The sequence below is a fragment of the Sander lucioperca genome, chromosome 12, assembly GCF_008315115.2.
Source record: "Sander lucioperca isolate FBNREF2018 chromosome 12, SLUC_FBN_1.2, whole genome shotgun sequence".
NCBI lineage: Eukaryota > Metazoa > Chordata > Actinopteri > Perciformes > Percidae > Sander > Sander lucioperca.
The window spans coordinates 14,833,604-14,856,549 of record NC_050184.1 but is presented as its reverse complement, the minus strand read 5'-3'; the positions used below and the strand labels follow the sequence as shown (position 1 = coordinate 14,856,549).

General features: G+C 39.9%; 1 protein-coding gene across 2 annotated transcripts in view; it reads left to right on the top strand.

Moving 5' to 3' along the window:
* The window catches only part of LOC116040939 (copine-9-like), an 87,869-nt gene extending 65,139 nt beyond the window's left edge, over positions 1-22,730 (top strand). For both annotated transcript variants that reach the window (XM_031286680.2, XM_031286681.2), the window contains 9 exons: positions 1,367-1,420; positions 1,731-1,792; positions 2,252-2,298; positions 4,488-4,669; positions 5,175-5,302; positions 9,286-9,388; positions 10,247-10,304; positions 14,656-14,729; positions 18,901-22,730. In XM_031286680.2, the coding sequence (XP_031142540.1) occupies positions 1,367-1,420; positions 1,731-1,792; positions 2,252-2,298; positions 4,488-4,669; positions 5,175-5,302; positions 9,286-9,388; positions 10,247-10,304; positions 14,656-14,729; positions 18,901-19,083 (891 nt within the window). In that variant the 3' untranslated portion in view covers positions 19,084-22,730. The remainder of the gene's footprint in view (positions 1-1,366; positions 1,421-1,730; positions 1,793-2,251; positions 2,299-4,487; positions 4,670-5,174; positions 5,303-9,285; positions 9,389-10,246; positions 10,305-14,655; positions 14,730-18,900) is intronic.
* The last annotated feature ends 216 nt before the right edge of the window (positions 22,731-22,946 follow it).

Sequence of the window (22,946 nt, the reverse complement as noted above, 5' to 3'; positions counted from 1 at the left end):
GAAACAAAATTACAGTTGTCAAAACTCTAAATATAATCCTCACACCACATGGTACATTCAGCACATCACAAAAGGTTCCTTTATCATTTTGACCAAGACCAAAATGACAGTGTACTCTGAAAGTGGGATAGTTACCCATTCTGTCCTATTGTCCAGTTGCTAACACTGTATGTTTAGGCAGCTTAATAGTATTGATTTCAACCACGGCTCAACATACATTTTTCTTTGTATGTACACACTAGCCAATTGCAAATACATAAAGAAAGCTTGCACAGAAAAAAACATAATCAGCAAAATGATCTGGAACTACTGTACAATATGTGCAAGAAAATATACTGCAAATTTCTCAACCTCATGGGTCATTCAATCTCTCCTCTCTGTTTGGCCACAACATTTCATCGACATCACACCTGATATCCTCCCTTACAATGCAACAAGGGAAAAATCTTTTGGCCTGTGATATCCTTAACTGTCACCTGTTTTTGTTTGGTTACTCTACATTATAAGGATATTACAGTAAGTTGTTCCCAATCTAGCCAAAGTCTATCGATCTGACAACCTTTACAACAATACCATATAACTATAATGTATCTATTATATGTGTGTGACAGGTTGTTGTGATTGTTGGTTACTCATCATACATTGCATGTAGGGTTTTACACAATGAACATGTCTATAGCTGCAATTAAGAGTAATATGATTCAATAGCCAATGAATGCAAACTATTTTGATCTGCAAGGCTTACTCAGTGCATTTTGTGCCAAAGCAATAATAAATGATTAAAGTAATGTGAACAACTGACCTAATGTTCATTTAAATAGTCATATAGTTTGACATAGTTTAATAGTCATTCAACGATTGTTCCGGTTTGTTACACAGAACCATCAAAAGAAGCTGTCATTGGAAACTGTTTTGAAAAGGGCAGGCACTTTCAAAAAATAGCTTGCAGGTGATTGGATGAACCATCTGTCACATCCACCATTGTTATTGTATTATTTGAATGAACAGTCATGGTCATGACCGACACCTATACCACGCCTAACTGCCAAACCAATTAATAATACTACTGCAGCATAATAAATAAAGAAATAATAAACATATATAATGATGATCTGTCCTAAAGTAGAAGAGCAAGTTTATTAGTCACATTTGTAATGACCATGGATAGATGGATGGTTTAAATCTCTTCCTCTACTCTCTATATACGCAGAAATAAAAAAACATAATATCAGTTGAAATTCATGCCCTTCCAGTATTAGAAATGTGTTGAATTATTCATGTTCATTATTAAACATCATTCCAGGGTACAAAGTGGTTTTACAAGTACCCTCTCAATCACTAACTTATTTTTCCCCATCACCTGCAGGTTTTAAATCCCAAGAAGAAAGGCAAAAAGAAGAAATACATCAATTCTGGAACTGTGAGTACACCCACTTCTCCCATGTCCTATTTCCTCTTTATTGGTATTTTAAGCGTTATATATTTATATAGGTATCATTACCTCTTATATCTGTTTCTGTCTCACTGACTCTCTTGCTGTCTGGCCACCTGTTTGTCTTTTTCTCAACCATCTACCTGGCCCTGGTCCCATTTCCCTGGTCCCTTTTCTCTGTGTGTGTGTGTGTGTGTGTGTGTGTGTGTGTGTGTGTGTGTGTGTGTGTGTTGTGCGTGGTGTGCGTGGTGTGCGTGTTGTGTGTGTGTGTGTGTGTGTGTGTGTGTGTGTTCACCAGGTAACTCTGCTGTCCTTCAAAGTGGAGTCCGAGTATACCTTTGTGGATTTCATCCGAGGAGGGTGAGTGGAATAATAATTAGCCTCACAGTGAGTGTCAATAGCCACCATTTTGGTTGTGTGTGTGTGTGTGTGTGTGTGTGTGTGTGTGTTGTGTGTTTGTGTGGAGTTTTCCGAAGATACTAGATTAAAATCCAAAAAGCACTATACTACTAACACTTATAAATGCCCTGAAGGGTGCATTTTTGGGTGAAGTTTGTATCGGTAAATCTCATTTGTAAATACCTAATGTATTCAGTTCATTCACTTTTAATTACCTGTTCCATTTGTTTTACCCAATTAGGCCTTCATGACGTTGGAGGGAATATTGTCCTGCCATACTAATTAGCCAGTGAACCAGTAAACTGATTATATTGCACTTGATTGTACTGGTGTGTATGTGTGTTGTAGATACGGTGTGTACTAAGTGTACGGAAGTGTGTGATCTTTGTTGTTTTCCTCTACTCATTTTCTTTGCAACAGAACCCAACTGAACTTCACAGTGGCTATAGACTTTACAGCATCCAATGGTAAGTCACTTACCGGTGTGTTTCTCTTACATGTATTTTCATTTATTGTGGTGCACATGTGTGTTTTTTAACTCTTCACTGTCTACTTGCCATTAAATCAAAACACAGTTGGACCAGATGTGATCAACCATTAAAACATAAAACAAGACCCTCCCAGCGTGCAGAACCCCATATAAACTCCCAGTAATTAATCATTTGTCTTCCATAACCAGTAGTAAATGAATATTTACTAAAAGTCACTGCCTCAATTGTCGTTTTCACATTTCTGTTTGTGTACGCATTAAACAAACAAGATATGTCTTAATCAGTAAGCTTTAGAAGTGTTTGTAGGTGTATCAGCATACACATGCAAGTTTCACCTCCCCCACTTTTTCACCAAATAAATTGGTAATTTTTAATTTAGTAGTTTTTGTTTACCTGCCAAAGCACTACAGATAGCTAACAGCTAAATCTGGGATTAATCTGATATTACCTTTTGTTTTACATGTCCCTCTCAAGGTTTATAAGACAATGCATTTAATGTTACCACATTGACCACATTAGAAAAAGAAACATACTTGGAAAACTTGTATTAAATGATGGTCAGTTCAGTTGTGCATCAGCCTCTCAAGCCCACTGTCCTAACCTGGTTCAGTAGCTATTTGCTTACTAGAAAGCAAAGTGTTTTTTACACTGTCAGTTCCAGAGTAAGACTGTGTGGAGTACTGGTGTACCACAGGGTAACTGATTGGGCCCACTTGTGTTTTCCTTTTTTCTATCGATCTAACACATTTTGGTACAATCTATCAGTTACTTTATTCAGATGATAGTACATTCTATATGCTGTAGTGATCTGAATGTTGAAAGGAAATCAGTTCTTTTCAACACAGTAATGTCAGTTCAGTAGGGTAAAATACTGAGAATAGTCTGATAGATCCAAATCTAGGTTTCTGATGCAATAAACTAAAAGCTGAAAAATAGGATTTAGTTAAACAATATTATAGTTGTATTTAACAAATTACACAATTGGCTCTTGCTGCGGAAATGATTAGTTTCCACTCCAATTCAATGGCACAGAGAAAAGCAATTATTTTTAGTATTGTTTACAAAGTTGGAGCCATACATTTAGAAATACATTGTTGTTCAAGACATGAAGACTCCAACATGACTGCCAGAAAGCGTGTAATGTACCCTCACTCCACTTTGTTAGTGTGCTTTCCAATTATATCACTGGCTGTATTTTTCTCTGTCAGAAACTATTAAAATGACACTACTTGAGTTTTGTGTTTTCAATTATTACAGACAGAAAACACTATTATAAATTTTAACACTTCGGTGTAAAAAGCACTTGTCCCTTTTTTCCCTCTGTAATGTAACATGGCCTTTCTTATTTTTTATGACAGATACACTGGTGTATGTGATGTTGGGAACACCACTGTCTTGAATAAATTGTTACATTTAGGCTCTCTTTTTTCACATGATGGAAAGTGCAGTCGACCGTGCAAAGTGCACAGTGTGGTGAATGTGTTTGGTATTTTCAGGGCCAGAGGCGCAGTACACCTGTGGCGCTGTTGGAAGCTAGATGGGATTAGGAGGAATACATTATCAGTAGGTGTGTTAGGAGCTGGCATCTATCGTGGCTAATCAAATCATCCCCCTCCTTTCATTCCCTTTAAAGCAGGGCACTTGTTCCATAATGGAGGAGAGACTCCAGACCCAAGGGGAGAAGTCAGAGTTGTCATTCAGTCAAATTTGGCTATGTTTATGTGTGTAATAATTCTACTGCTTACAATATTGAAGCAATTGTGTAAGACATGTACATGATTGCATTTACTGATAACTCCCCCATAATAATCCTATTTACATGACTCTTTGATTTTATTTCCTTTTCTGCAAGTGTCAAATGTGACTTCCAAAGCCACGATTCTTAATGTAGTTCATCACAGTCATAGCCTGTCTCTATTGCAATTAAAAATGCAAATGCTCGAAGGTACTTTTGTGAAGCGTGTTCGAAAGGAGATAAAGCATTTAAGAATTCTTAGCATGTATCAGCTCCTGTGCTACACTGCTGACATACTGCACATTGTATTTTGCAGGTGAAAACTACACACAGAGAAGAAGCAAGACATATTATTGTTTACTTCATTGTTTGTGTGTGTGTGTGTGTGTGTGTGTGTGTGTGTGTGTGTGTGTGTGTGTTATCCTCCAAGGTAACCCTTCCCAGCCCACCTCCCTCCACTATATGAGTCCCTACCAGATGAATGCATATGCCATGGCCTTGAAGGCAGTTGGTGAGATTATCCAGGACTACGACAGTGACAAACTCTTTCCTGCTTATGGTTTCGGAGCTAAGCTGCCCCCTGATGGCAAAATCTCCCACGGCTTCCCACTGGTAAGACAAACATGTTAACGCACACACAAACAAATTAATTCACACATACAAGACACACACACAAATAGTCCACCCGTAGCATGGTGTGGTTTGGACCAGGAGTTGTCGCTGAGTTGGCTCATCTGCTTGCCAGCGGGAATCTCCCAGCATCCCCTCCGCTTCCCCCTTGCATCCCTCTGAGGGATCAGGGCAACCCGTTAGAAACCGCTGGATGCTAGGCTGTAGTGAAGCCAACTTTTGCTTTTAATCAATAATATTGCCTCTGCTGCTTCAATTTTGACTTTTTTGTTGTTGATATCATCACATATTATCAACGTAGCAACATATCTAAGATATGTTAAATTATCTTTAATTGGAAGTGTAAAAATATTTCTACAGTTATGTGCTTTGGATGGAAAGATGTTCCTTGATTATTGTACTGCCCGGTTAATTATACAGTTTGTACACTGAATGTGTGAATGTACACTGTGTACTTCATTAATGGGCTGTATGCTTGTTGTTGCAGAATAGTGATGCTGAGAATCCAAACTGTGTGGGCATAGAGGGGGTTCTGGAGGCATATTTCCAGAGCCTGAGGACGGTGCAGCTGTATGGACCCACCAACTTTGCACCTGTTATCAACAAAGTGGCAAAGTAAGTTTGAAAATACATGTGTGTATTTTAGAGTTAGTTTACGTTTTCTACCTTTTAGATATAAGCTAAGTTTACGTGACATGACTTTCAAAGTCGTCCGATAGCTGTAGTGTTCACACTACACAACTGGAGTCTTGAAGTCGTCGGAGTTTTCACACTACATGACTGACTGGCAACAGTGGGCCACACACTACAATATCTTTTACCAGGAGGAATCCAAGATGAGTATGTCTGGTCTCCAAACACTGTAAGTGACACGGGACATGACATTATACAATGCGTGACACAGGAAGGTTTTGTTTTAAAAAATGGATGTCCGCCAGAAACAAGGGATAAAGCAAAGAAGTAGCAAAAAAGAAGGGTAAAGGGGTGTTGTAGGTTGGCACACTAAATAGTGTGTTTCCACACGTCTTTACTATTTATAGCTAGTTTTCTCTAGGTGCAACAACAACTTTGGTACGTGTTGCAAATGCAACACATACAGTAAAGTTCTTATTGTTACAGGTTTACCCTAAACCAAGGTCTTGTACTCTCCAACAGGTCCAGATATTTACCCTGCTAGATATCAGGGATGTGTCTGCAATTAATCATTTTTGAACAGTTTACACATGGTGCTCAAGCGGCGTTTTACCTCTGATCTGGTGCTTTTGTCGGGGAGCTCCAAAAAAACTGACGGCGAGTAGAAAATCAGGGCTTATGCCATTTTTTTTTTCAACCAAACCTGAGGGATTTTTATTTATTTTTTGTATTTATAGGTTTTGATCAAAGCTTATTAGTGACATGACTCACAAGAAGCTTTTACACCAGATTAGAAATTTAATTTTATTTATTAACAGTGGGGGAGAAATCAACATGTGCAGAATTAAGGAGGTTGCAGCATCCCTTCAGCTAAAAATAAGTGTTTCATATCACTAAAAGTGTGGCATCAGAGAAAAGGTTATTTTAGGGAAAAGGGGCTTAATTTTGGATTTCTTTTATCTGCATATTTAATTTCACATCTAAAATCCAGAAGTTAATTTTATGTATCAGAGAAACTGTCAAAATACATCTGGCAATCAATGAAAGCTTGCAATTGGTTTTGAAGGGAATTTCAAAAATCAAGATTAGGGCATACATTTATTACCAAGGTTATTAATGTGAGTATGGAACTAATTTGTCATTCAACAAAATTCCAAGATATCTGTAGGGAGAAACCCTACTGAAGAGTAATGTTATATACCGTTTATAAACAATGGCCATGATTTCTGTAGAAAGTTATACATAACTATACAATTATGTTTTTTTGCACATCAAAGTTATTTGGTAAAATGATAACTGCAGTTTGTGGAAGGCATTCTGGAGGTCAGTGATTTAGACATGGGGCAACTGGATAGATTACTGTATCATCTGCATACAAATAAATACTCACTGGCAGGATGTACCTTTATTGTTTATGTAAATTGAAAACAGAACAGGTGATATAGAGCGTGTGGTACAGACTTTGTGATCTTTACTGTTTTCAATAATCAACATTAACACTTTGTGTACTGTGTCCTGACCTAAAACCAGATTGTGCGTCATTTCATTTCATTTCATTTGTGAGTTCATGAATGATTCAAAAACTTTGGTTAAAATGGATCATTTTGAAATAGTATAATGGTTAATGATTTTGGATGGTGTTTGACCTCCACAGTTTTGAGCACTATTTTTTTCTTTTGAAACCATAACCTTTTGAGTTATGGTTGAAAGGAGATGATTCCAATCTTAGATCTTAAATCTGAATCATAACCAACCACTAGCGCTGCTCACCTTCCTCTGTTAGTCTATGGGCATTAAACATAGGAGCCAATGGCCAGTTAAAGGAATGAGCTGATGATGTCTTTGTTCATTTTTGCACGTTAAAAACTAAGACTTACAATATATGACAGGTTTTAAGGTTAATAAAAGGTTAATACAAAAACAAAGATTCTGCTGCCACAGGTACTGCGACAATTCCATGTTTTTGTTGTGAACAAACATTAATAAACCTTGTTGTTAGACCAGCAGTGAATTATCAATTCTCCGGTTTTTTTTTTTATCCCACCCTGTGTTTGACACTACTGTGTCAAACATCAAGACGCATAGATCACCCACTGGAAAAAAAGAAGAAGAAGGACATAGGTGCCAACACCCACACATCCTAACATGAGGCTAAAATCCCATACACATGCACACATATACTGTACACACACACACACATACACACAGAAACATAGACTCACGGATCAATGTCATGTTCAGCCAGATGGAACAACTAAGTCACTGGTATTAGATCCTGTCTCCTTCCCTCTAAACAGCAGGTGAAGGACACACACATATAGACACATACACACACACACATACACACTCACACACACCTACGTGTTAAAACACTCTGCCAAATATCAGCTCTGGCTTGATATAATGCCAGGTGAGCTGGTGGATATATTCATTTGTTTTTTCTCATCGAAGGGAATAAAGAATGATGGAAAAACAAGAAGCAGGGTCACATAGTTTTCTATATGCTGTTTTTTTTTCAGTGCTTGTTATTTTTGAAGGATTTCTCCGTTGCTGAAGGTTGCAGTTTTAGGCAGTGAACCACTCTGTGGCCTTCTGTGGAAACAGCATCCGAGAACAAAGGGGTTGCCATGGTGTGTGAAAGGAGATCAAAGTCATTTTAATTGAGCGTTTATGTTACATTTAAATCAAAAGGTATCTCAGAGATCCCAAAGTTAAATGTGCGTTTTGGGGTTATTATAAAGGTTTTCATATGTAATTTATGGTATAGGTGCCACAGAGATAATGTAGTTAGCTCCGATGTGCTCCTTGACAGAGGTTACTACTGTATATAGTAAGATAGTTAGTCAGGCATTTGCCACTTACTTTACAGCAGATAAAAACACTATTGAATCCATTCCTTACAGTTTTGCTATTGTGTTTTTGTTGTTGTAATGGTGACAAAAGGCACAACACTTTGAAACTCTTAGTATACCAATTTAACTTTTTTTTTTTTTCTTTAACCTTTATTTAACCGGGAAGTCCCTTGAGATTAAAATCTAATTTTCAAGGGAGACCTGGACAAGACATCGAACCATTACAAGGTTATAAAAATTATAAAATAGAGCAGTTCAAAGGGTTAGGGTTAGGGTTAGGGCTAAGGTTAGGGTTAGGGAAGGGTTAAACAGACAAGGGACAATAAAACACAGACGAGGAACAACCGATACATAATATAAAATTTTGTTTAGGAATACCAGTTGCACTCTTCAGTGTTTTTTACCAGAGCTTTGAACTCTCCCAGGGAGACCAAATCATTAAGAGAAATAAAGAAACCATGCAAGTGACTTGGTGTGGCAAACATAACTTCAGGGAGGTATAAGTGTCAGACAAACTCAATCTCAATCAATCAATCGGTTTTATAGTGCGTTCCATTTGTCCAGAAGTCGGAATTTCCGAGGTCAAAGTCGGAAACGCCCCAGCAATGTGCCCACAGCAATGTGCAGCACAACAAAGATATAGTCTTTTTTGAAAATTAAACCACAAAAACCTGTCTGGTACAACCTCTAAATACAATTCTGGACCTGAAAATGAGCATAATATGAGTAATGGAACGCGGTGAACTCGGGACGTCATTGCCAGCTCCGGCTTCCGAGTTCTGAGGTAAATGGAATGCACTATTATTTTGTCACATTTTAATCATACAAGGTACAATTCCAGTGAAATGTAATAAGTTAAACTTCAATGGTAAAAGCTTGATTCAACCTTTTGCAAGCAAAAGTCCTCAGGCACCTTAGGCTATGGAATAATGTTTGAGACCAACTGGCAGGTGGGCTTTGTGTTTTCATTAGTAGTCTGCTATTCAGGTGCACAGGCAGAATATAACCTCTAACCTGGATACATTCGTCTTTGTGTGTGTGTGTGTGTGTGTGTGTGTGTGTGTGTGTGTGTGTGTGTGTGTGTGTGTGTGTGTGCACGCGTGTGTTCCCCAGCTGTGCAGCAGAGATTACAGATGGCTCTCAGTACTTTGTCCTACTGATGATCACAGATGGAGTGATATCTGACATGGTGCAGACCAAAGAGGCTGTGGTCAATGTGAGTAAACACACACACACACACACACACACACACACACACACACACACACACATGCATGCATGTAAACAAACATGCACAGAGACTGATGGATAGCAGTGCTTTTCTCTCAGTTACTCCTGCTACTGATGTTCATCTCAGTCTCCACTTCATTTTGTGTGTGTGTATTTTCATACAGTCTATGGTCCCAGCATTCTGGGATAAGTAATACCTCCGAAATAAAGTAGAAATGCAAAACTAAGATTTTTTTCTTCAAGATTCAAGTCCTGGAGAGGAAAATATATATTTTTGCTCTAATTGTGACTGATCTCGCTTTTGTGAGAGGTCAATAATTATTTCAAAAACCTGTCAAATTAATGTTTGAGAGGTGTCTGATCCAATTAAGTCAGTGCTAAGTGATTTCTCTCAGGGCAGGCAGTGTAGAATATTGAAAGCAAGTTATTTGTTATTTAACACCCTCCTAAGTATCTTACATGTGCAGTGTAAAACAGATGAAGTCTCAGATATTTTCTTTAAATCCTCTAAATTATACAACTATTCTTTGCTTGAGTATTTTTCCAGCTGCACAACTCTTAGTTTTGTGTCAATGAGAGTTAAGGTTTGGTTAAAAAAAAGGTAATTTGCTGTAAGCTTTGGTATTATATCAGGTTAGCCTCACCTTTTAGATTAAGATAATGACAACAATGACAATAACAAGCTTGAATTAACACTTATTTCTGCAAGACGATGCTCACTACACCAAAATAATTCAACACTCTTTTAAGCTTGTTCACCCAAAACTTATAGATGTCTTAATGCATCCTCAGGATACTGAATCAACTGGACTAATTATTCAATTTCCTTTTGTCTCCTGCACAGGCATCAGGACTGCCCCTGTCCATAATTATCGTAGGTGTTGGACCTGCTGAGTTTGACGGTGAGTGTTCCATTTTTAGTAACAGATCCATCATTTTTCAGGTCAACATGAGTAAACATGACAGCGTAGAGGACAAGAAATCACTTCATCTACAGACGACAAAACGTTGAGTCAGTGTCAAAGACATGCAGTGGAGATGCCTCTCACATGACAAACACACAGGTGATCCACTTTAAAGGGTAACTACCGTTTTTTGCAACCTGGAACCTTATTTTCCTATGTTTTTGTGTCTAAGTGACTGAGGGGAACAACAATCTTTGACATTGGTCCAGTATTAAGCGAGATCGCTACATTTGTATTTTCCTTCACAAAAGTGCTTATTTTGCCACTGACAGGCTCAGATTAATATTCTGAGTGTCCGTCAACTCTGGTCAATTTGATGAGGACTATGGTTAACTGCTTCTCAGATCTCTGCAGGGTAAATCCAGACAGCTAGCTAGACTATCTGTCCAATCTGAGTTTTCTGTTGCACGACTAAAACAACTTTTGAACGTACACGTGTTCCACCAAAACAAGTTCCTTCCCGAGGCTATTTTGCAGCGACAACGTGGCTCTGCCCGGCGCTTAGCGCCGCCTATGACGACTGTGATTGGTTTAAAGAAATGCCAATAAACCAGAGCATGTTTTCGCCCACCCCAGAATGCTATGTGGACTAGCCAGATCCTCCTCCGCAGCGCTGTAGAGGAAGATCTGGCAAGGCAAGACTAAATCCTTCTTTACCACATGCGAGTTGGTAGATATACTAGCCCAACGTGGCATTTTACTTACCCTGGGCAATTGGGCAACCCTTATTGTTGAGCCCTGTTTAAGAAGGCATCTGATCTGATGTTTGTGTCCACCTGCAGAATGGAATGTTTGTTAATGGTAGTTCCATGAGTTTTTCAATTTCACCTTTTAAACCAGAAAAGCGTCATTGAGAGTTAGAAAGTACTTTTAAAAAGTGTCCTGGTATCATGGTCCTGGGTTTAGTTTAGTTTGGTATTTTATTTTGTAGGGTCACTTTTCGTGTGTCATGTCTTGTTTGTCCAGTTTGACTTCCTGCCTTATGTGTTTTCCCGCCTTTGTGATTGTCTGCCCCGCCCTGATGTGTTTCACCTGGGGCACGTTTGATCTCAAAATGTTGTGCATAGTTTTGCTACGGTTTCCTGGTTGAACAACATATTTCCTCCGAACGGTGTGAATCAGTGTGCAACTGCTTTGTGATGTGTTTTCTCGCGTTTGGTGGGTGTGTCTCTCGTTCATTGGCTGCGTCACAGGTGATATCCATTAGCAGAGACGTGTCTGTAACTCGTGGTAATAAAAAGGCAGAGCACATGCGCACACAACAGGGTGTTCAACGCACCCCCGTTTTAGTTTAAAAAAATGTATTGCTTGCTACATTTTGTCGGGGCTGAAAGTGGCCCTGTTCATCAGCTCTCATCTCACGTTTCTCATTACATCCCTCGTTGCCTTGTATATATAGTCTGTGTGCTCCCTTTCTCTGGTGTCAATTTGTCGTCATTCCCAGTGTCAAGTTCACCAGTGTTTGTTTGTGTCCTGCCTGCTTTTGGACTCTGTATGCCTTTAGTTATCAAATCATTTTACTGCATTATTCCTTTGTCTCCATTTGTGTTCTTCTCCTGCGGACTGTTCTGCAACCGTGACACCTAGCCGCAAAGACAGGCAGCAATTTCGTTAATTTGCTGTCATTGTACAACACAGTGTTGTGCAACCAAATGCAGTTTCAGTCCCTAATTAATTCAATTTAATTAATTTTAATTAGTAATTTACTATTCCTTGCATCAGGAGGAATCATTACATTCAGGAGGAAAGAAAGCAACAAACAATGAGTTACATACAAAAAACATAACACAAAATATTCCTCACAACATAACACAGATTAACACAAAATATTCTTCTAAGGCAGAATCAAACTGAAATGCAATTATAAACTCATGAGTAACATTTCTTATACGTTGTACAATCATGTTAAACATTCAGATGAAAACCAACTTAATAGCCTCCAAACCATACAACAATATAGGTTGTTTATTCCTACCCTCTACTGTAGTACGACCCACAGGAGCGTTTTCCTCATATCTAAACCAGAGAGTGTAATGGTCAAGGTTTTTAAACACGCCGCCAACATTGTGAAATGGTCACACGTTGGTTATCTTTAGGCACCAAAACTACTTGGTTAAAGCTTAAGTGCGTAACTTTTTTATATTAATGAACATCCGTTACATTCAAGCCATTGCCAAATGAGTTGCTACAAAGCTAATTAAGACTATCAGCTCCACACAACTCTCCCTGTATTTCTCAGTATGGTTCAGAAAATGGTGTCGTCCGGCGACTTTCGTGCCTCCGTGTCCTCCCTGGTTACAAGCTACTGTGTGGAGGAGGGGTGGGGGGTGGTGCGCCATGACTCTAGGCTTGATTCATGTGGACGTGCCGACAGTTTTGTTGTCATTACTTAGAATTCCTCATGGGAGCGACAGAAACAATGCACTATAGCTTTAACTTTTAAAAAAACATTGTGGTTTGGGTTAAAATCATTACTTCACTTCCTGTTAGGCACGAGATGCTCAATGTGTCGTTGCTCCGTTTGTTAAAAAATACTTGCAGTTTACTTTTATTTTCAAATGGGACACGATACCCGGTGTCCTGGGTGAAAGTCCTGTGCTTGGCCCATCCACCATCCCAGGCTATGGGAGCGTTTTTTTCTGGGGAGGACAGTCTCTAAATGGCATCTTAAAACAACCCAAGAGCTGTCTAAAACCATGAAGATAATTAGGACCAATCCAAAACAATACCTTAACATACATGTGCTGTGATTGGACATTACTGTTTGGGAAGAAGTTTAGGCAATGATTCAGTTAAAGGTTTCCTGTTCACATTTAATGCTCCTCACCAATACACATCCCATGTATCCTTTCAAAAATCTTGAATGTATTTTCTTATCCCATCGACAATATGGGGAACTACTCAACAAGATATTACACCATGGCACCAGGTCACATTCTCCGCTGTGCGCCTTTCAATAAGAAATATAGCTGAGCAGAATTTCATAGCCGGCCACATGAAGCAGCGGCTTCGTGCACTGAATACATTTGAAATGTTGAATGAAATAAATTCAACAACCTTGACATTGTAAAGACTCTAATGTGTGAGGTTTTCTATGAAAGGCAGCAATCGATTTTGGCCTTGGCTTTTAACTGACTTGATGGGACTCAAACAGGAAACCACTTTAGCAGCTGTATCAATTGGTTCTTCATAAACACCAGTACGCTCTTCTCCTTTCTGGGAGAGTCAATGAAGTCAAGTGTGAAGGAATTGTACAGTTCACAGGATAATGACTTTTCAGTGTGGGGGGTGGTAAGCGCATATGCTTAACTCTCTTACTGCTCAGCAGGTTGTGACGACTTAACGCCTCATCATTGTGTTGGCTAGCCCATCATTTTCTACTTGTTTAAGAAATTGAATGGTGGGATTGGTAGAGAAAGCACTCAGGCATGTTTGGGGTCACAAGCTCCAAGTGGCTTAATAGTCAGAAAGTGTGCATGTGCGTGTGCGTGTGCGTGTGTGTGTGTGTGTGTGTGTGTGTGTGTGTGTGTGTGTCTCTAATTGCCTCTATTTGTTATTTGCTCTGTCTTTAGTCTGTGTGTGTGTGTGTGTGTGTGTGTGTGTGTGTGTGTGTGTGTGTGTGTGTGTGTGTGTGTGTGTGTGTGTGTGTGTCTGTCTAATTGCCAGACCTAATTGCCTCTATTTGTTATTTGATCTATTTTTAGTCTGTGTACTCCATTTCTGAGTGTTTTTAATCTCCTAGCATGTGACTTTTATGCTGAACTGACATTACGCTGTCAGTTCTGGTGTTGGTCCTCTTAATGTGTGTATATTTGCTGATTTGACCTCACGTTGTGCTTAGCCACCTTTCCATTGCGGTGCCACACATCCAGGCTGTTTTGTGTCCTTGCCAGAGCGACTCCAGACATACATTGTTGTGCAGGTTCTGTTTTTTAAGACTTCTCAGACAGGACTCCAACAGAGCGCAATTTTAGACCAAACACCTCTTCCTATGTTTGGCCATAGTTGAAATGGCTGTCTGAAAGCACTGCTGTACTTTAAGCTTTTGAGCTTTCCCCATGACAGAATTATTATCCTGTTCTGACCCATAGTGTAATCGTGCATCATTTTTGCTTAAGAAATTGCATTTTTGGTGCACGTGTTCTGACCATTCTCCACCAAATACGTGTTCTTACTCCACATGCTGTGCTCCAATTTAGCAGTTACGTTCTGAAAATACGAAAGAACATCCCGTACTGTTTTTAAATTCTCCCTCGGTGGTTCTCTCTGTCACTTTCTCTCCTTTCAGCTATGGAGGAGCTGGATGGAGACGAGGTGAGAGTGTCCTCCAGAGGACGTCTTGCTGAGAGAGACATTGTACAGGTAATTCTGTTTACTGTCGCAGGTTAAACTTGAGCATGTTTTTGTCAACAACAGCTGCATGGGGGAGTTATCCTCGGAGGAGGATGGCTTGTATTAATAACACACTCTTGGAACGGCCTCAAACAATACACAGTAATATACCCATCTATGGTGGGCCGCTGAACAAGCTCAGTGTCTTGCTCAAGTGTAACACCAGCTTTACTTGTCCACAAAACTCAAAAGCTGTCCAGTATAAAATTAAAGGGCCAATTCTAACCCATTTAATCCCACGTTTCTCAGTGATGTGCCTACATAAATTATAAAGCCGTCTCACAACGGAATATGTTTAGTATTTTTTCTTATTCAGTGGAAAAGTTACTGAAAACAGCTGTTATAGTGATATAGTTAAAGCTGTTTAAAGTAGCTGAAAATGTTGCAGTGTGTGTTGGTTGCTCAGCTCGCTGTCGATGCTGGAGTTTGGAGACGCTTCTGTGTGATGGCATATCAAGTTTTGACAAAATACTTTACTATCGCTAATAACAATGTAGTAGCTAATAACAATTTTTGGAGTCTGTGAATATGTTCAGATTTGTAGATAGTAAGAATTGCACTTCTTGTGTGGATCAGGTTTTTTCTCCCACACCTATTAATAGTGGTCTCCAGAGCAAAGTCTCACACTTCTCCTCCATCTACCAAAATCAGAGCGTATATGCAGGGTTTCTAAATGTGGGAAACCCTGTTAGAAATAGGTGACAAACTCCTTTCCCATTGCCAGTAGACAAGTATGCCTTTCTGTTTTTTTGTTTCAAAAAGTGGCATGGAGGCCAGTGAAAATGTTATGGTGGTTACTTCTTTTTTAAATCTGTTATGGTGCATTCACATGGATGCAGGTAGATGGCGGACAGCCTTTTGAACGGAACGGGAAAAAACAAACAAATAGACAGAATGGCATGACGGCAACACGCATGACAATATGTTGCTATGGTGATGTTGTGTTGTTTACAATGCCATCTACCCTTACCATTGCTAGTATACTCTTCCGCCCACACTTTTTTTTTTTTTATTTTACCGTCCTGCTCCCATCCTTTTAAATGATATCCGGTTTGCTGTCTACCGTCTGCATGAATCCATGTAAACGCAGCATACTTTGGAAATACTTTTGCGCGCTGCTTGCACAGAGACGACACTGTCAAGACACGATGTGAGTCCCTTAACGATGTGAGTTGTGCAAGTGCAGAACGGCCGCCATCTTTGACAGCTAGCTATCGCGCTGTAAAAGGGGCGAAAATTAGCGTGTCCACCCAGGTGTCCTGTTTCCATCACTGCTGATCGGAGCTGCCTGGAGCCTATAATTACCTGGAACTACTGCAGAGTCATTTGTCCCTCAAATTAATGCCAATTGTAACCTTTCCCACTAAAGACAATATCCAGGTGTTAGCGGGGGTTTGTTGTTTTTTTTGTCCAGTGGGACAGAATCATTAAACATGCAAGAGGACATAAACATATGTCATTTTCAGCATTTTAATAAGCGACCAATGTTTTACAAGGACACCACAATGCAATCTCAGAAGAGGGATTTCCCTACTGAGTCCGCCCACAAACTCTTCCACATCTATCATTATTTTTAAAGTCAACAAGAGAGAGAGAGAGTTTGATAAAGAACAAGTAGTAAGCCCATCAGGGACTGATGAAACCAGGTCTGGCAATAGTAAATAGTAATTTTAGAAAGCCCGATATGAGAACACAAACAGGAAGCAAATGCAATGGCCTCTGATAACAATGTACCGTTGAATTTTTGCATAGTAGTGGAAAAGACTGGCGAGTCAGCTGGCAGAGCATATATGTACAGTAGGGTACAATGAAAAATGAGTGCTTATAATGATAAATGTATAGTGATGTGATCTTGAGAGGAGGCATGTGAGTATATAAGATAGCAAACATGTAATCATAGCCAAAGCACATTCTATTTACTGTTTGCAATTGAAAGATAGCTACTAAATGGACAGGGTTCATAAGGGATTCAGTTGAATTTTATTCATAGTGTCAAATCATAACATAAGATAGTTATCTCAGGACACTTTACAGATTAGGTCTACAGCACACTCTATAATTTACAAAGACCCAACAATTCCCCCGAAGAGCAAGCATTTGATGTAGCAGTGGTGAGGAAAATCTTCCTACCTCGGACAGACCCTGGCTCTTGGTGGGCGGCCATCTGCTGCTGCTGGTTGCGACACAGAGACACAGATACAGATATACAGACATACAAAAATATGATTCATAATAAGAATAGCAGTTGGTGTGATGAACAGAGGCAATTATAGTAACAATAAAGATAATAGAACTATGACTAAAAATACTTTGTAATAGTAGTAGCAGTGCAGGGCGTAGCAGGGCGTTGAGCAGGACCACGGCAGCAGCTGCAACCATGATTTAGGTGCCACATCAATCCAAGGAAAACTGCGAGGCGAGAAAACATAAGGACTCTGGGGAATAAGCTTCCCAGAGCTAAGTTAGTAACAAGCATTACTCTGACATGAATGCACACAGATGGAAACAGAGAGGAGATCAGTGTGTCAAAGGAACTCCCCCGGCAGTCTAAAACCATAGCTGCATAACTAAGAGCTGGTCCAAGGCAAACCTTAGCCAGCCTACAAAGAGTTGGTGGATGAATCTGACAACTATGAAGAGAAGCAGAGGGATTGTTTAAAATGTTTGATATACAGCCTTGTGCGTAAATGTGATGGCAGGTACATATCGGTCTAATGTCTAAATAAGCGCCTTAGTCAATTTTATGTAGAATGAATGACATCAATCTTCCTAAGTCGGACATAGTAACATTTTCATAACACTTCCAACACAGCAAATCTAAATTGTAAAATAAATAAATACCTGGTTAGTCGCAGCCCTTGAATTTATGATTTAATAAAGAATATAGTTTTATACATCCTCAAAACAATGTCAAGCCAATTGAGCCAATTTCAAGTTGTTGAAAAGATTTTTCTAATGTTAGGTTAGTCTGTAAAACAAATCTTTTCGACGTTTTCGTGTAGGGGAATGCAGAATATCTCTTTATATACAGCATGTGTGCAAATTACAAAAGAGTTACAATACAATGTCCTGTCATTCAACGTTTGTGCACTGTCGGACATGATAAAGTAGGCAGCACAAATTGCCATCACATATTAGATTACGTTGATGAGAAAATAATTGAGGGGCTTCACTGTGAGCAGTTGGGGGCAAGCGTCCCTCACGCTCAGGATGGTCATTAATTAAAGCTTCCACAGCCAGATAAGAAAATAATTTTCTATCAACGATTAAAAATCCATCGGTGATGAGATCAGAAAATACTTTTCTTCCTCTCACGCACCAGGTGCCAAATATCTCTCGTAATTGTTCCTTAACAGTCCTGTCACGTCTGAATAAAGCCGTACCGAACATTTACATAACAGTAGTTGTCTGTCTTTAACAGAAAGATGAAGCCAGCAGTGTTATGTACTTCATGTCTGAAAAGGGCTTATGAGAACAAAGTCCACGTTATCAGTCTTTATTACTAGGGATCGGCATTGGAAATTAGCAATAGCTATAAATGCTGTAGTCTATATCCACGACGTTCCACTTCCGGAATTGCTCCGTTGCCGCCGGATTTCAGTCTTTTCGGCCGGATGTCCGGTACCTTCCGCTTTCTTTGTGTTGGAATTTTAAACTCTGGTTGATTCATGAGGACTTTGGTTAACTGCTCCTCAGATCTCTGCAGGGTGAATCCAGACACCTAGATAGACTATCTGTCCAATCTGAGTTTTCTATTGTACGACTAAAACAACTTTTGAACCTAGGCTACACATGTTCCACCAACACAAGTTCCTTCCCGAGGTTATCTTTTGCATGGCTCTGCCCGGTGCTTACACTTAGCACCGCCCATGACGATTGTGATTGGTTTAAAGAAATGCCAATAAACCACAGCACGTTTTTCTCCCATCCCGGAATGCTGTGTGGACTAGCCTGACACTCCTCCACAGCGCTGTGAAGGAAGGTCTAGCAAAGCGAGACTACAGTATATATGCTGTGTTGTAGTACATTGGAGATTTGTTGCACAAATGTCTTATGTCTTAGCATCTGTCCCTATTCAAATAAACATGAAGAAATAGTGTATTAAATAATGTATCCATCTATTATTTACCCCTGCTTCTAGTTTGTTCCATTCAGAGACTACATCGACAGATCTGGCAACCAGGTCCTCAGCATGGCTCGGCTGGCTAAGGATGTCCTCGCGGAGATCCCCGACCAGCTGCTGTCTTTTATGAAGAGCCGAGGAGTTGAACCGCGACCGGCCCTCTCCACCTCGCCACTACCTGAGCTACACCGGCATATCTGACACAGCCACGGCCACTCGTGTCTGCCTCTCCACCCTGACTCTCTCTCTCTCCCCCTTCTGCTTATCTACGCTCACTGCCCATACAGTTATTTGTCACTTTAAAAAAGGAGCAGAAGGATCAACCCGTGACTTGTCCTCTTCCTCTCTTATCACCGGTGAAGCCAAACAGGCACATCACACTGACACAGCGGGCGCTCATCCCTGACTGACCCACTGCTGTTTTTCACCTTCTCTTCTCTAACTCCCCCCTGTTATATAGCTTTACTTTCCATTTACTGTATGAAAGAGCAGTGAGACTGAGCCATGACTGTCCTGTCCCCCTCCTCCCCACTGACTATCATTCAAAGCTTGACTTTTTGAATTTGTCTGTTAATTCCCCATCACCAGACACATGTTTTTGCACAATTTTTTTTTTTTTTTACATTTGTGTCCTTGTCCTCAGGAAATGTTGACACTATAGTCACATTTGGCAGGAGTCCCAGGAAGTGCAAGACTTTAAATGAAATTGAAGCCAGTCCCAAATGAAAGCAGAGCTCTTGATGAGCGATACACACCGGCTTGTATCAGATGGTTTGGGGGCTATTTTAAGCTTTTCACTGTAATCCATTGGAGTAATTGGTCACCGTGAGGACAGGTGTTTGTGATTTATGCTTTACCATCGTCATTATCAACACGCTAAGCCAAATCTTTTTAAAACTTAAATAGAGGCTGCCCAAACAATTATTTTAATCCAGAGGGTTTTCAAGCTGTGAGGCGTGCGGGTGAGTTAAAAGTGGGGCGGGGGGGGACATGAGGCAAAATGACAGGTGCATGTCGGTGTTCTAAAAGCAACATTCATAGTTATTGTAGTTTGCCCAGTTGATTTGGTCCGCTTATCGTCACAGTCAGCAGTTAGAGCGGCCGCAGTGGCTGTGACATACAACTCATGGAGGCGATTAAGGGACTTTAAATGCCCGATATTTGCAAATTTGCGTCAAACATCATACTCCTTTCCTGGAGTCATGACTCAGTCAAATCTAAACACACATACATTATACACACATTTCTAGATTTAGTGTGTCTTAAGCGTGATTTATGGTTCTGCGGAGGTTCCACGCAAAGCTTTCGCCGTAGCCTATGTAAGTGGCCTGATGTTTATACTTGTGCGTGTGTGTGCGTCGATCTCTTTAAGAGAATGGCAGGGCCGGCATGTGTGTGTGCATGGGGATTGTGTGGTAGAGCAAGTGAGTGTGACGGCGATTAGCTTCAGTGCGAGTGCCAACTCTAGAGGCATAGTGAGAGATACAAAGTGTCTCCCCTGTGCTTTCTGACCACGGTGGGAAATCATTATCTTTGTGTCCATTGTGAATAACCGTCTATGAATACGCTTAGAAATCATAGAACAGAACTTGCATGAGAATCATCTGGTTTTAAAGTTTTCCTCAGTATCAAAGTACTCCTGTGATAGTCTGTACATGCATGAGTATATTGCAAACATGAACTGCTAATAGCTGATTCTGCATATTTTTAATGTCACAAATTTGTCAAAATGTGAACAAATATAAGCAGAAGGAACTGGGCTCAAGTTGTAGCCCACAGCCAACTGACTCCATGACAACATTATACTCCTTGTTTACACCCCCCAAATTATAGATACTGTAGCCTAGTTAAAAAAAATGAGAGCCTGGTTATCGCTGGTTCTTATGTCAATAATTATCAATAATAGGAGAGATGAAATCCATTAATATTATGGGGGTGGGGGATGCAGTTGTCTCCATTCTCTCTATGAGCCCACAGTGTCAGACTTTGAAAACCCCTGGTTTAATCCAACGAGATGAATTAGTCACAGACCTTCACACAGACACACACACACACACACACACACACACACACACACACACACACACACACACACACACACACACCTCTGTCTGCCATGCCACCCCCCACCCCCCTCTCTTTGCTCAGCGTGGGCTGAGGCCGGGTGCAGATTCCTCTCCTGCTGTTAGAGAAATGCCAGTCTCTCCGGCTGCCCTGCAGAGAGGAGGAGGAGGAAGGAAGGAAGAGACAGGGAGGAGGTGGGAGTAAAGAGAAGAGAGATGAAGGTGTAGGATAGTGAGGGGGAGATGGAAAGAAAAGAAAAATGGACAAGGCCATAAGAGTGAAGAGGAAAGATACAAGTTTGGACAAGGACAAACGGAAGAGGAGAGGATCCAGAGATTAGTTTGTTTGATGGGAGGAAAATGGGAGACGGTGGCAGATGAGAGGCTGAGTTGGAGATAGAGAGAAAAAGACTATCTCAGTCTTTACTTTGAGTTTTTACTCTGTCTGAAAATTCTTTGTATGCATATGTTTTGGGGAAATAAATCCAAATGAAGGATAAATGCACATTCTCCGACAAGCAATATACCTGACTCCCAGTGTAATGTTTTCCCTATGCATGTCCCTCCCTCTCCCCTGCCATGACTTGACATTTTATTCCCAGGCAGACTGGAGCTGTGTATACAAAGTGGCCAAAGCCTGCCACCTAGTGTTCATCATTTATATGGCAGGGTGTCTTTATTATGCATGACTAACTGTACATTCCTATACTAACTCACACAGTACAGACGCATGACCTGATGCAACTGTCCTTATTGACTGTGAGCGCAGTGAATTCAGGCATCATAAAGAACTACAAACTCCAACACGTGTATGTTTTCATGTGAAATGTGACGGTCTCTTTTTAAAAGGCGTTTTGTTAATGTCAGTGTGATGATGGTGGCTTATAGGGGTGTTCATGCTGTTTCATGTGTTGTGTAAGCATATTGATTTTTATAAACGTGGACAATAATTTGTTCAATCGTCAAGATTTTTTTGCATGTTGAGAAATGAAAGCCTTCCAGTGTTCAAGTAGATGTCATTGCAACTGATTGTCGGGGAAAAAAAGAAAGAAGAGAAGTATATCTCGAAGTAATATGCATTTTTCCTTGTGTAACGGTACATTTTGGTTTGTAGATTTCAGAACTAACTTACTAAGTGTCTTGCAGAAACCTGGTATATTCAGTAAGCAGAACTTGTGAATTTCCCCATCGAGAGACATGTATTTTTGATATTTTGCAGTGATATGGAATGTTCCCAGGGTCATAAAAACATAGACGTGTTAGGTCTCTGCAAGACACCAACAGTATCAAAAAGTATTGTGATGGCACTTAAAGCCTGTAGTGTGACTTTTGTACAAAAAGAGCATTTTGTGTGTCTCTTATCTTTGTCTTAATGGCTGTATGAATAAGTGTATATTCAGCCTATTGATCATAGTGTTTAATAAATGATCATTTTCACTGTATATACAGTACAGTACATGATGAAATATGTTTCCCACTCATTTGCTTATACAGTAGAGCTACAGAAGCCTTTTTTGAATTTGTGTCTCTAATAATAAATCTATATCGTATGTTGACGTTTTTATGAATGTCTAATAAGAATGTAGTTTGAACTAGAAACCCTTAACTGTTTTGTCAAATATGTTGTGTTTTGATATGAGGTTTGACTACGTTTGTGTTCACTCATATATCCTGTTGATGAAGTTGATGAACTGCATTACAGTAACACCAGGCATAAAGCGACACAGTCTGATTATTGTATGTTGTTTGTTCCGCAGAAAGATAATTTCAAGTTGATTCATGACACTACGCAGAGTGCTCATGAAAATGCGTTCTGGCTTTAAATGGTTGACTCAGTAAATGGATTAAAATCACTTGAATACACAGGACTATACATGATGTGTGCCTGTTGATTTACAGCACTATCCCCTGTATCTGTTTCCATCTTGTGTTGAAAATAAATGCAGTAGCTGACAGAGTCGTGATGCAAATATAAATGTAATACCAAGTGAAAGTGGCTTT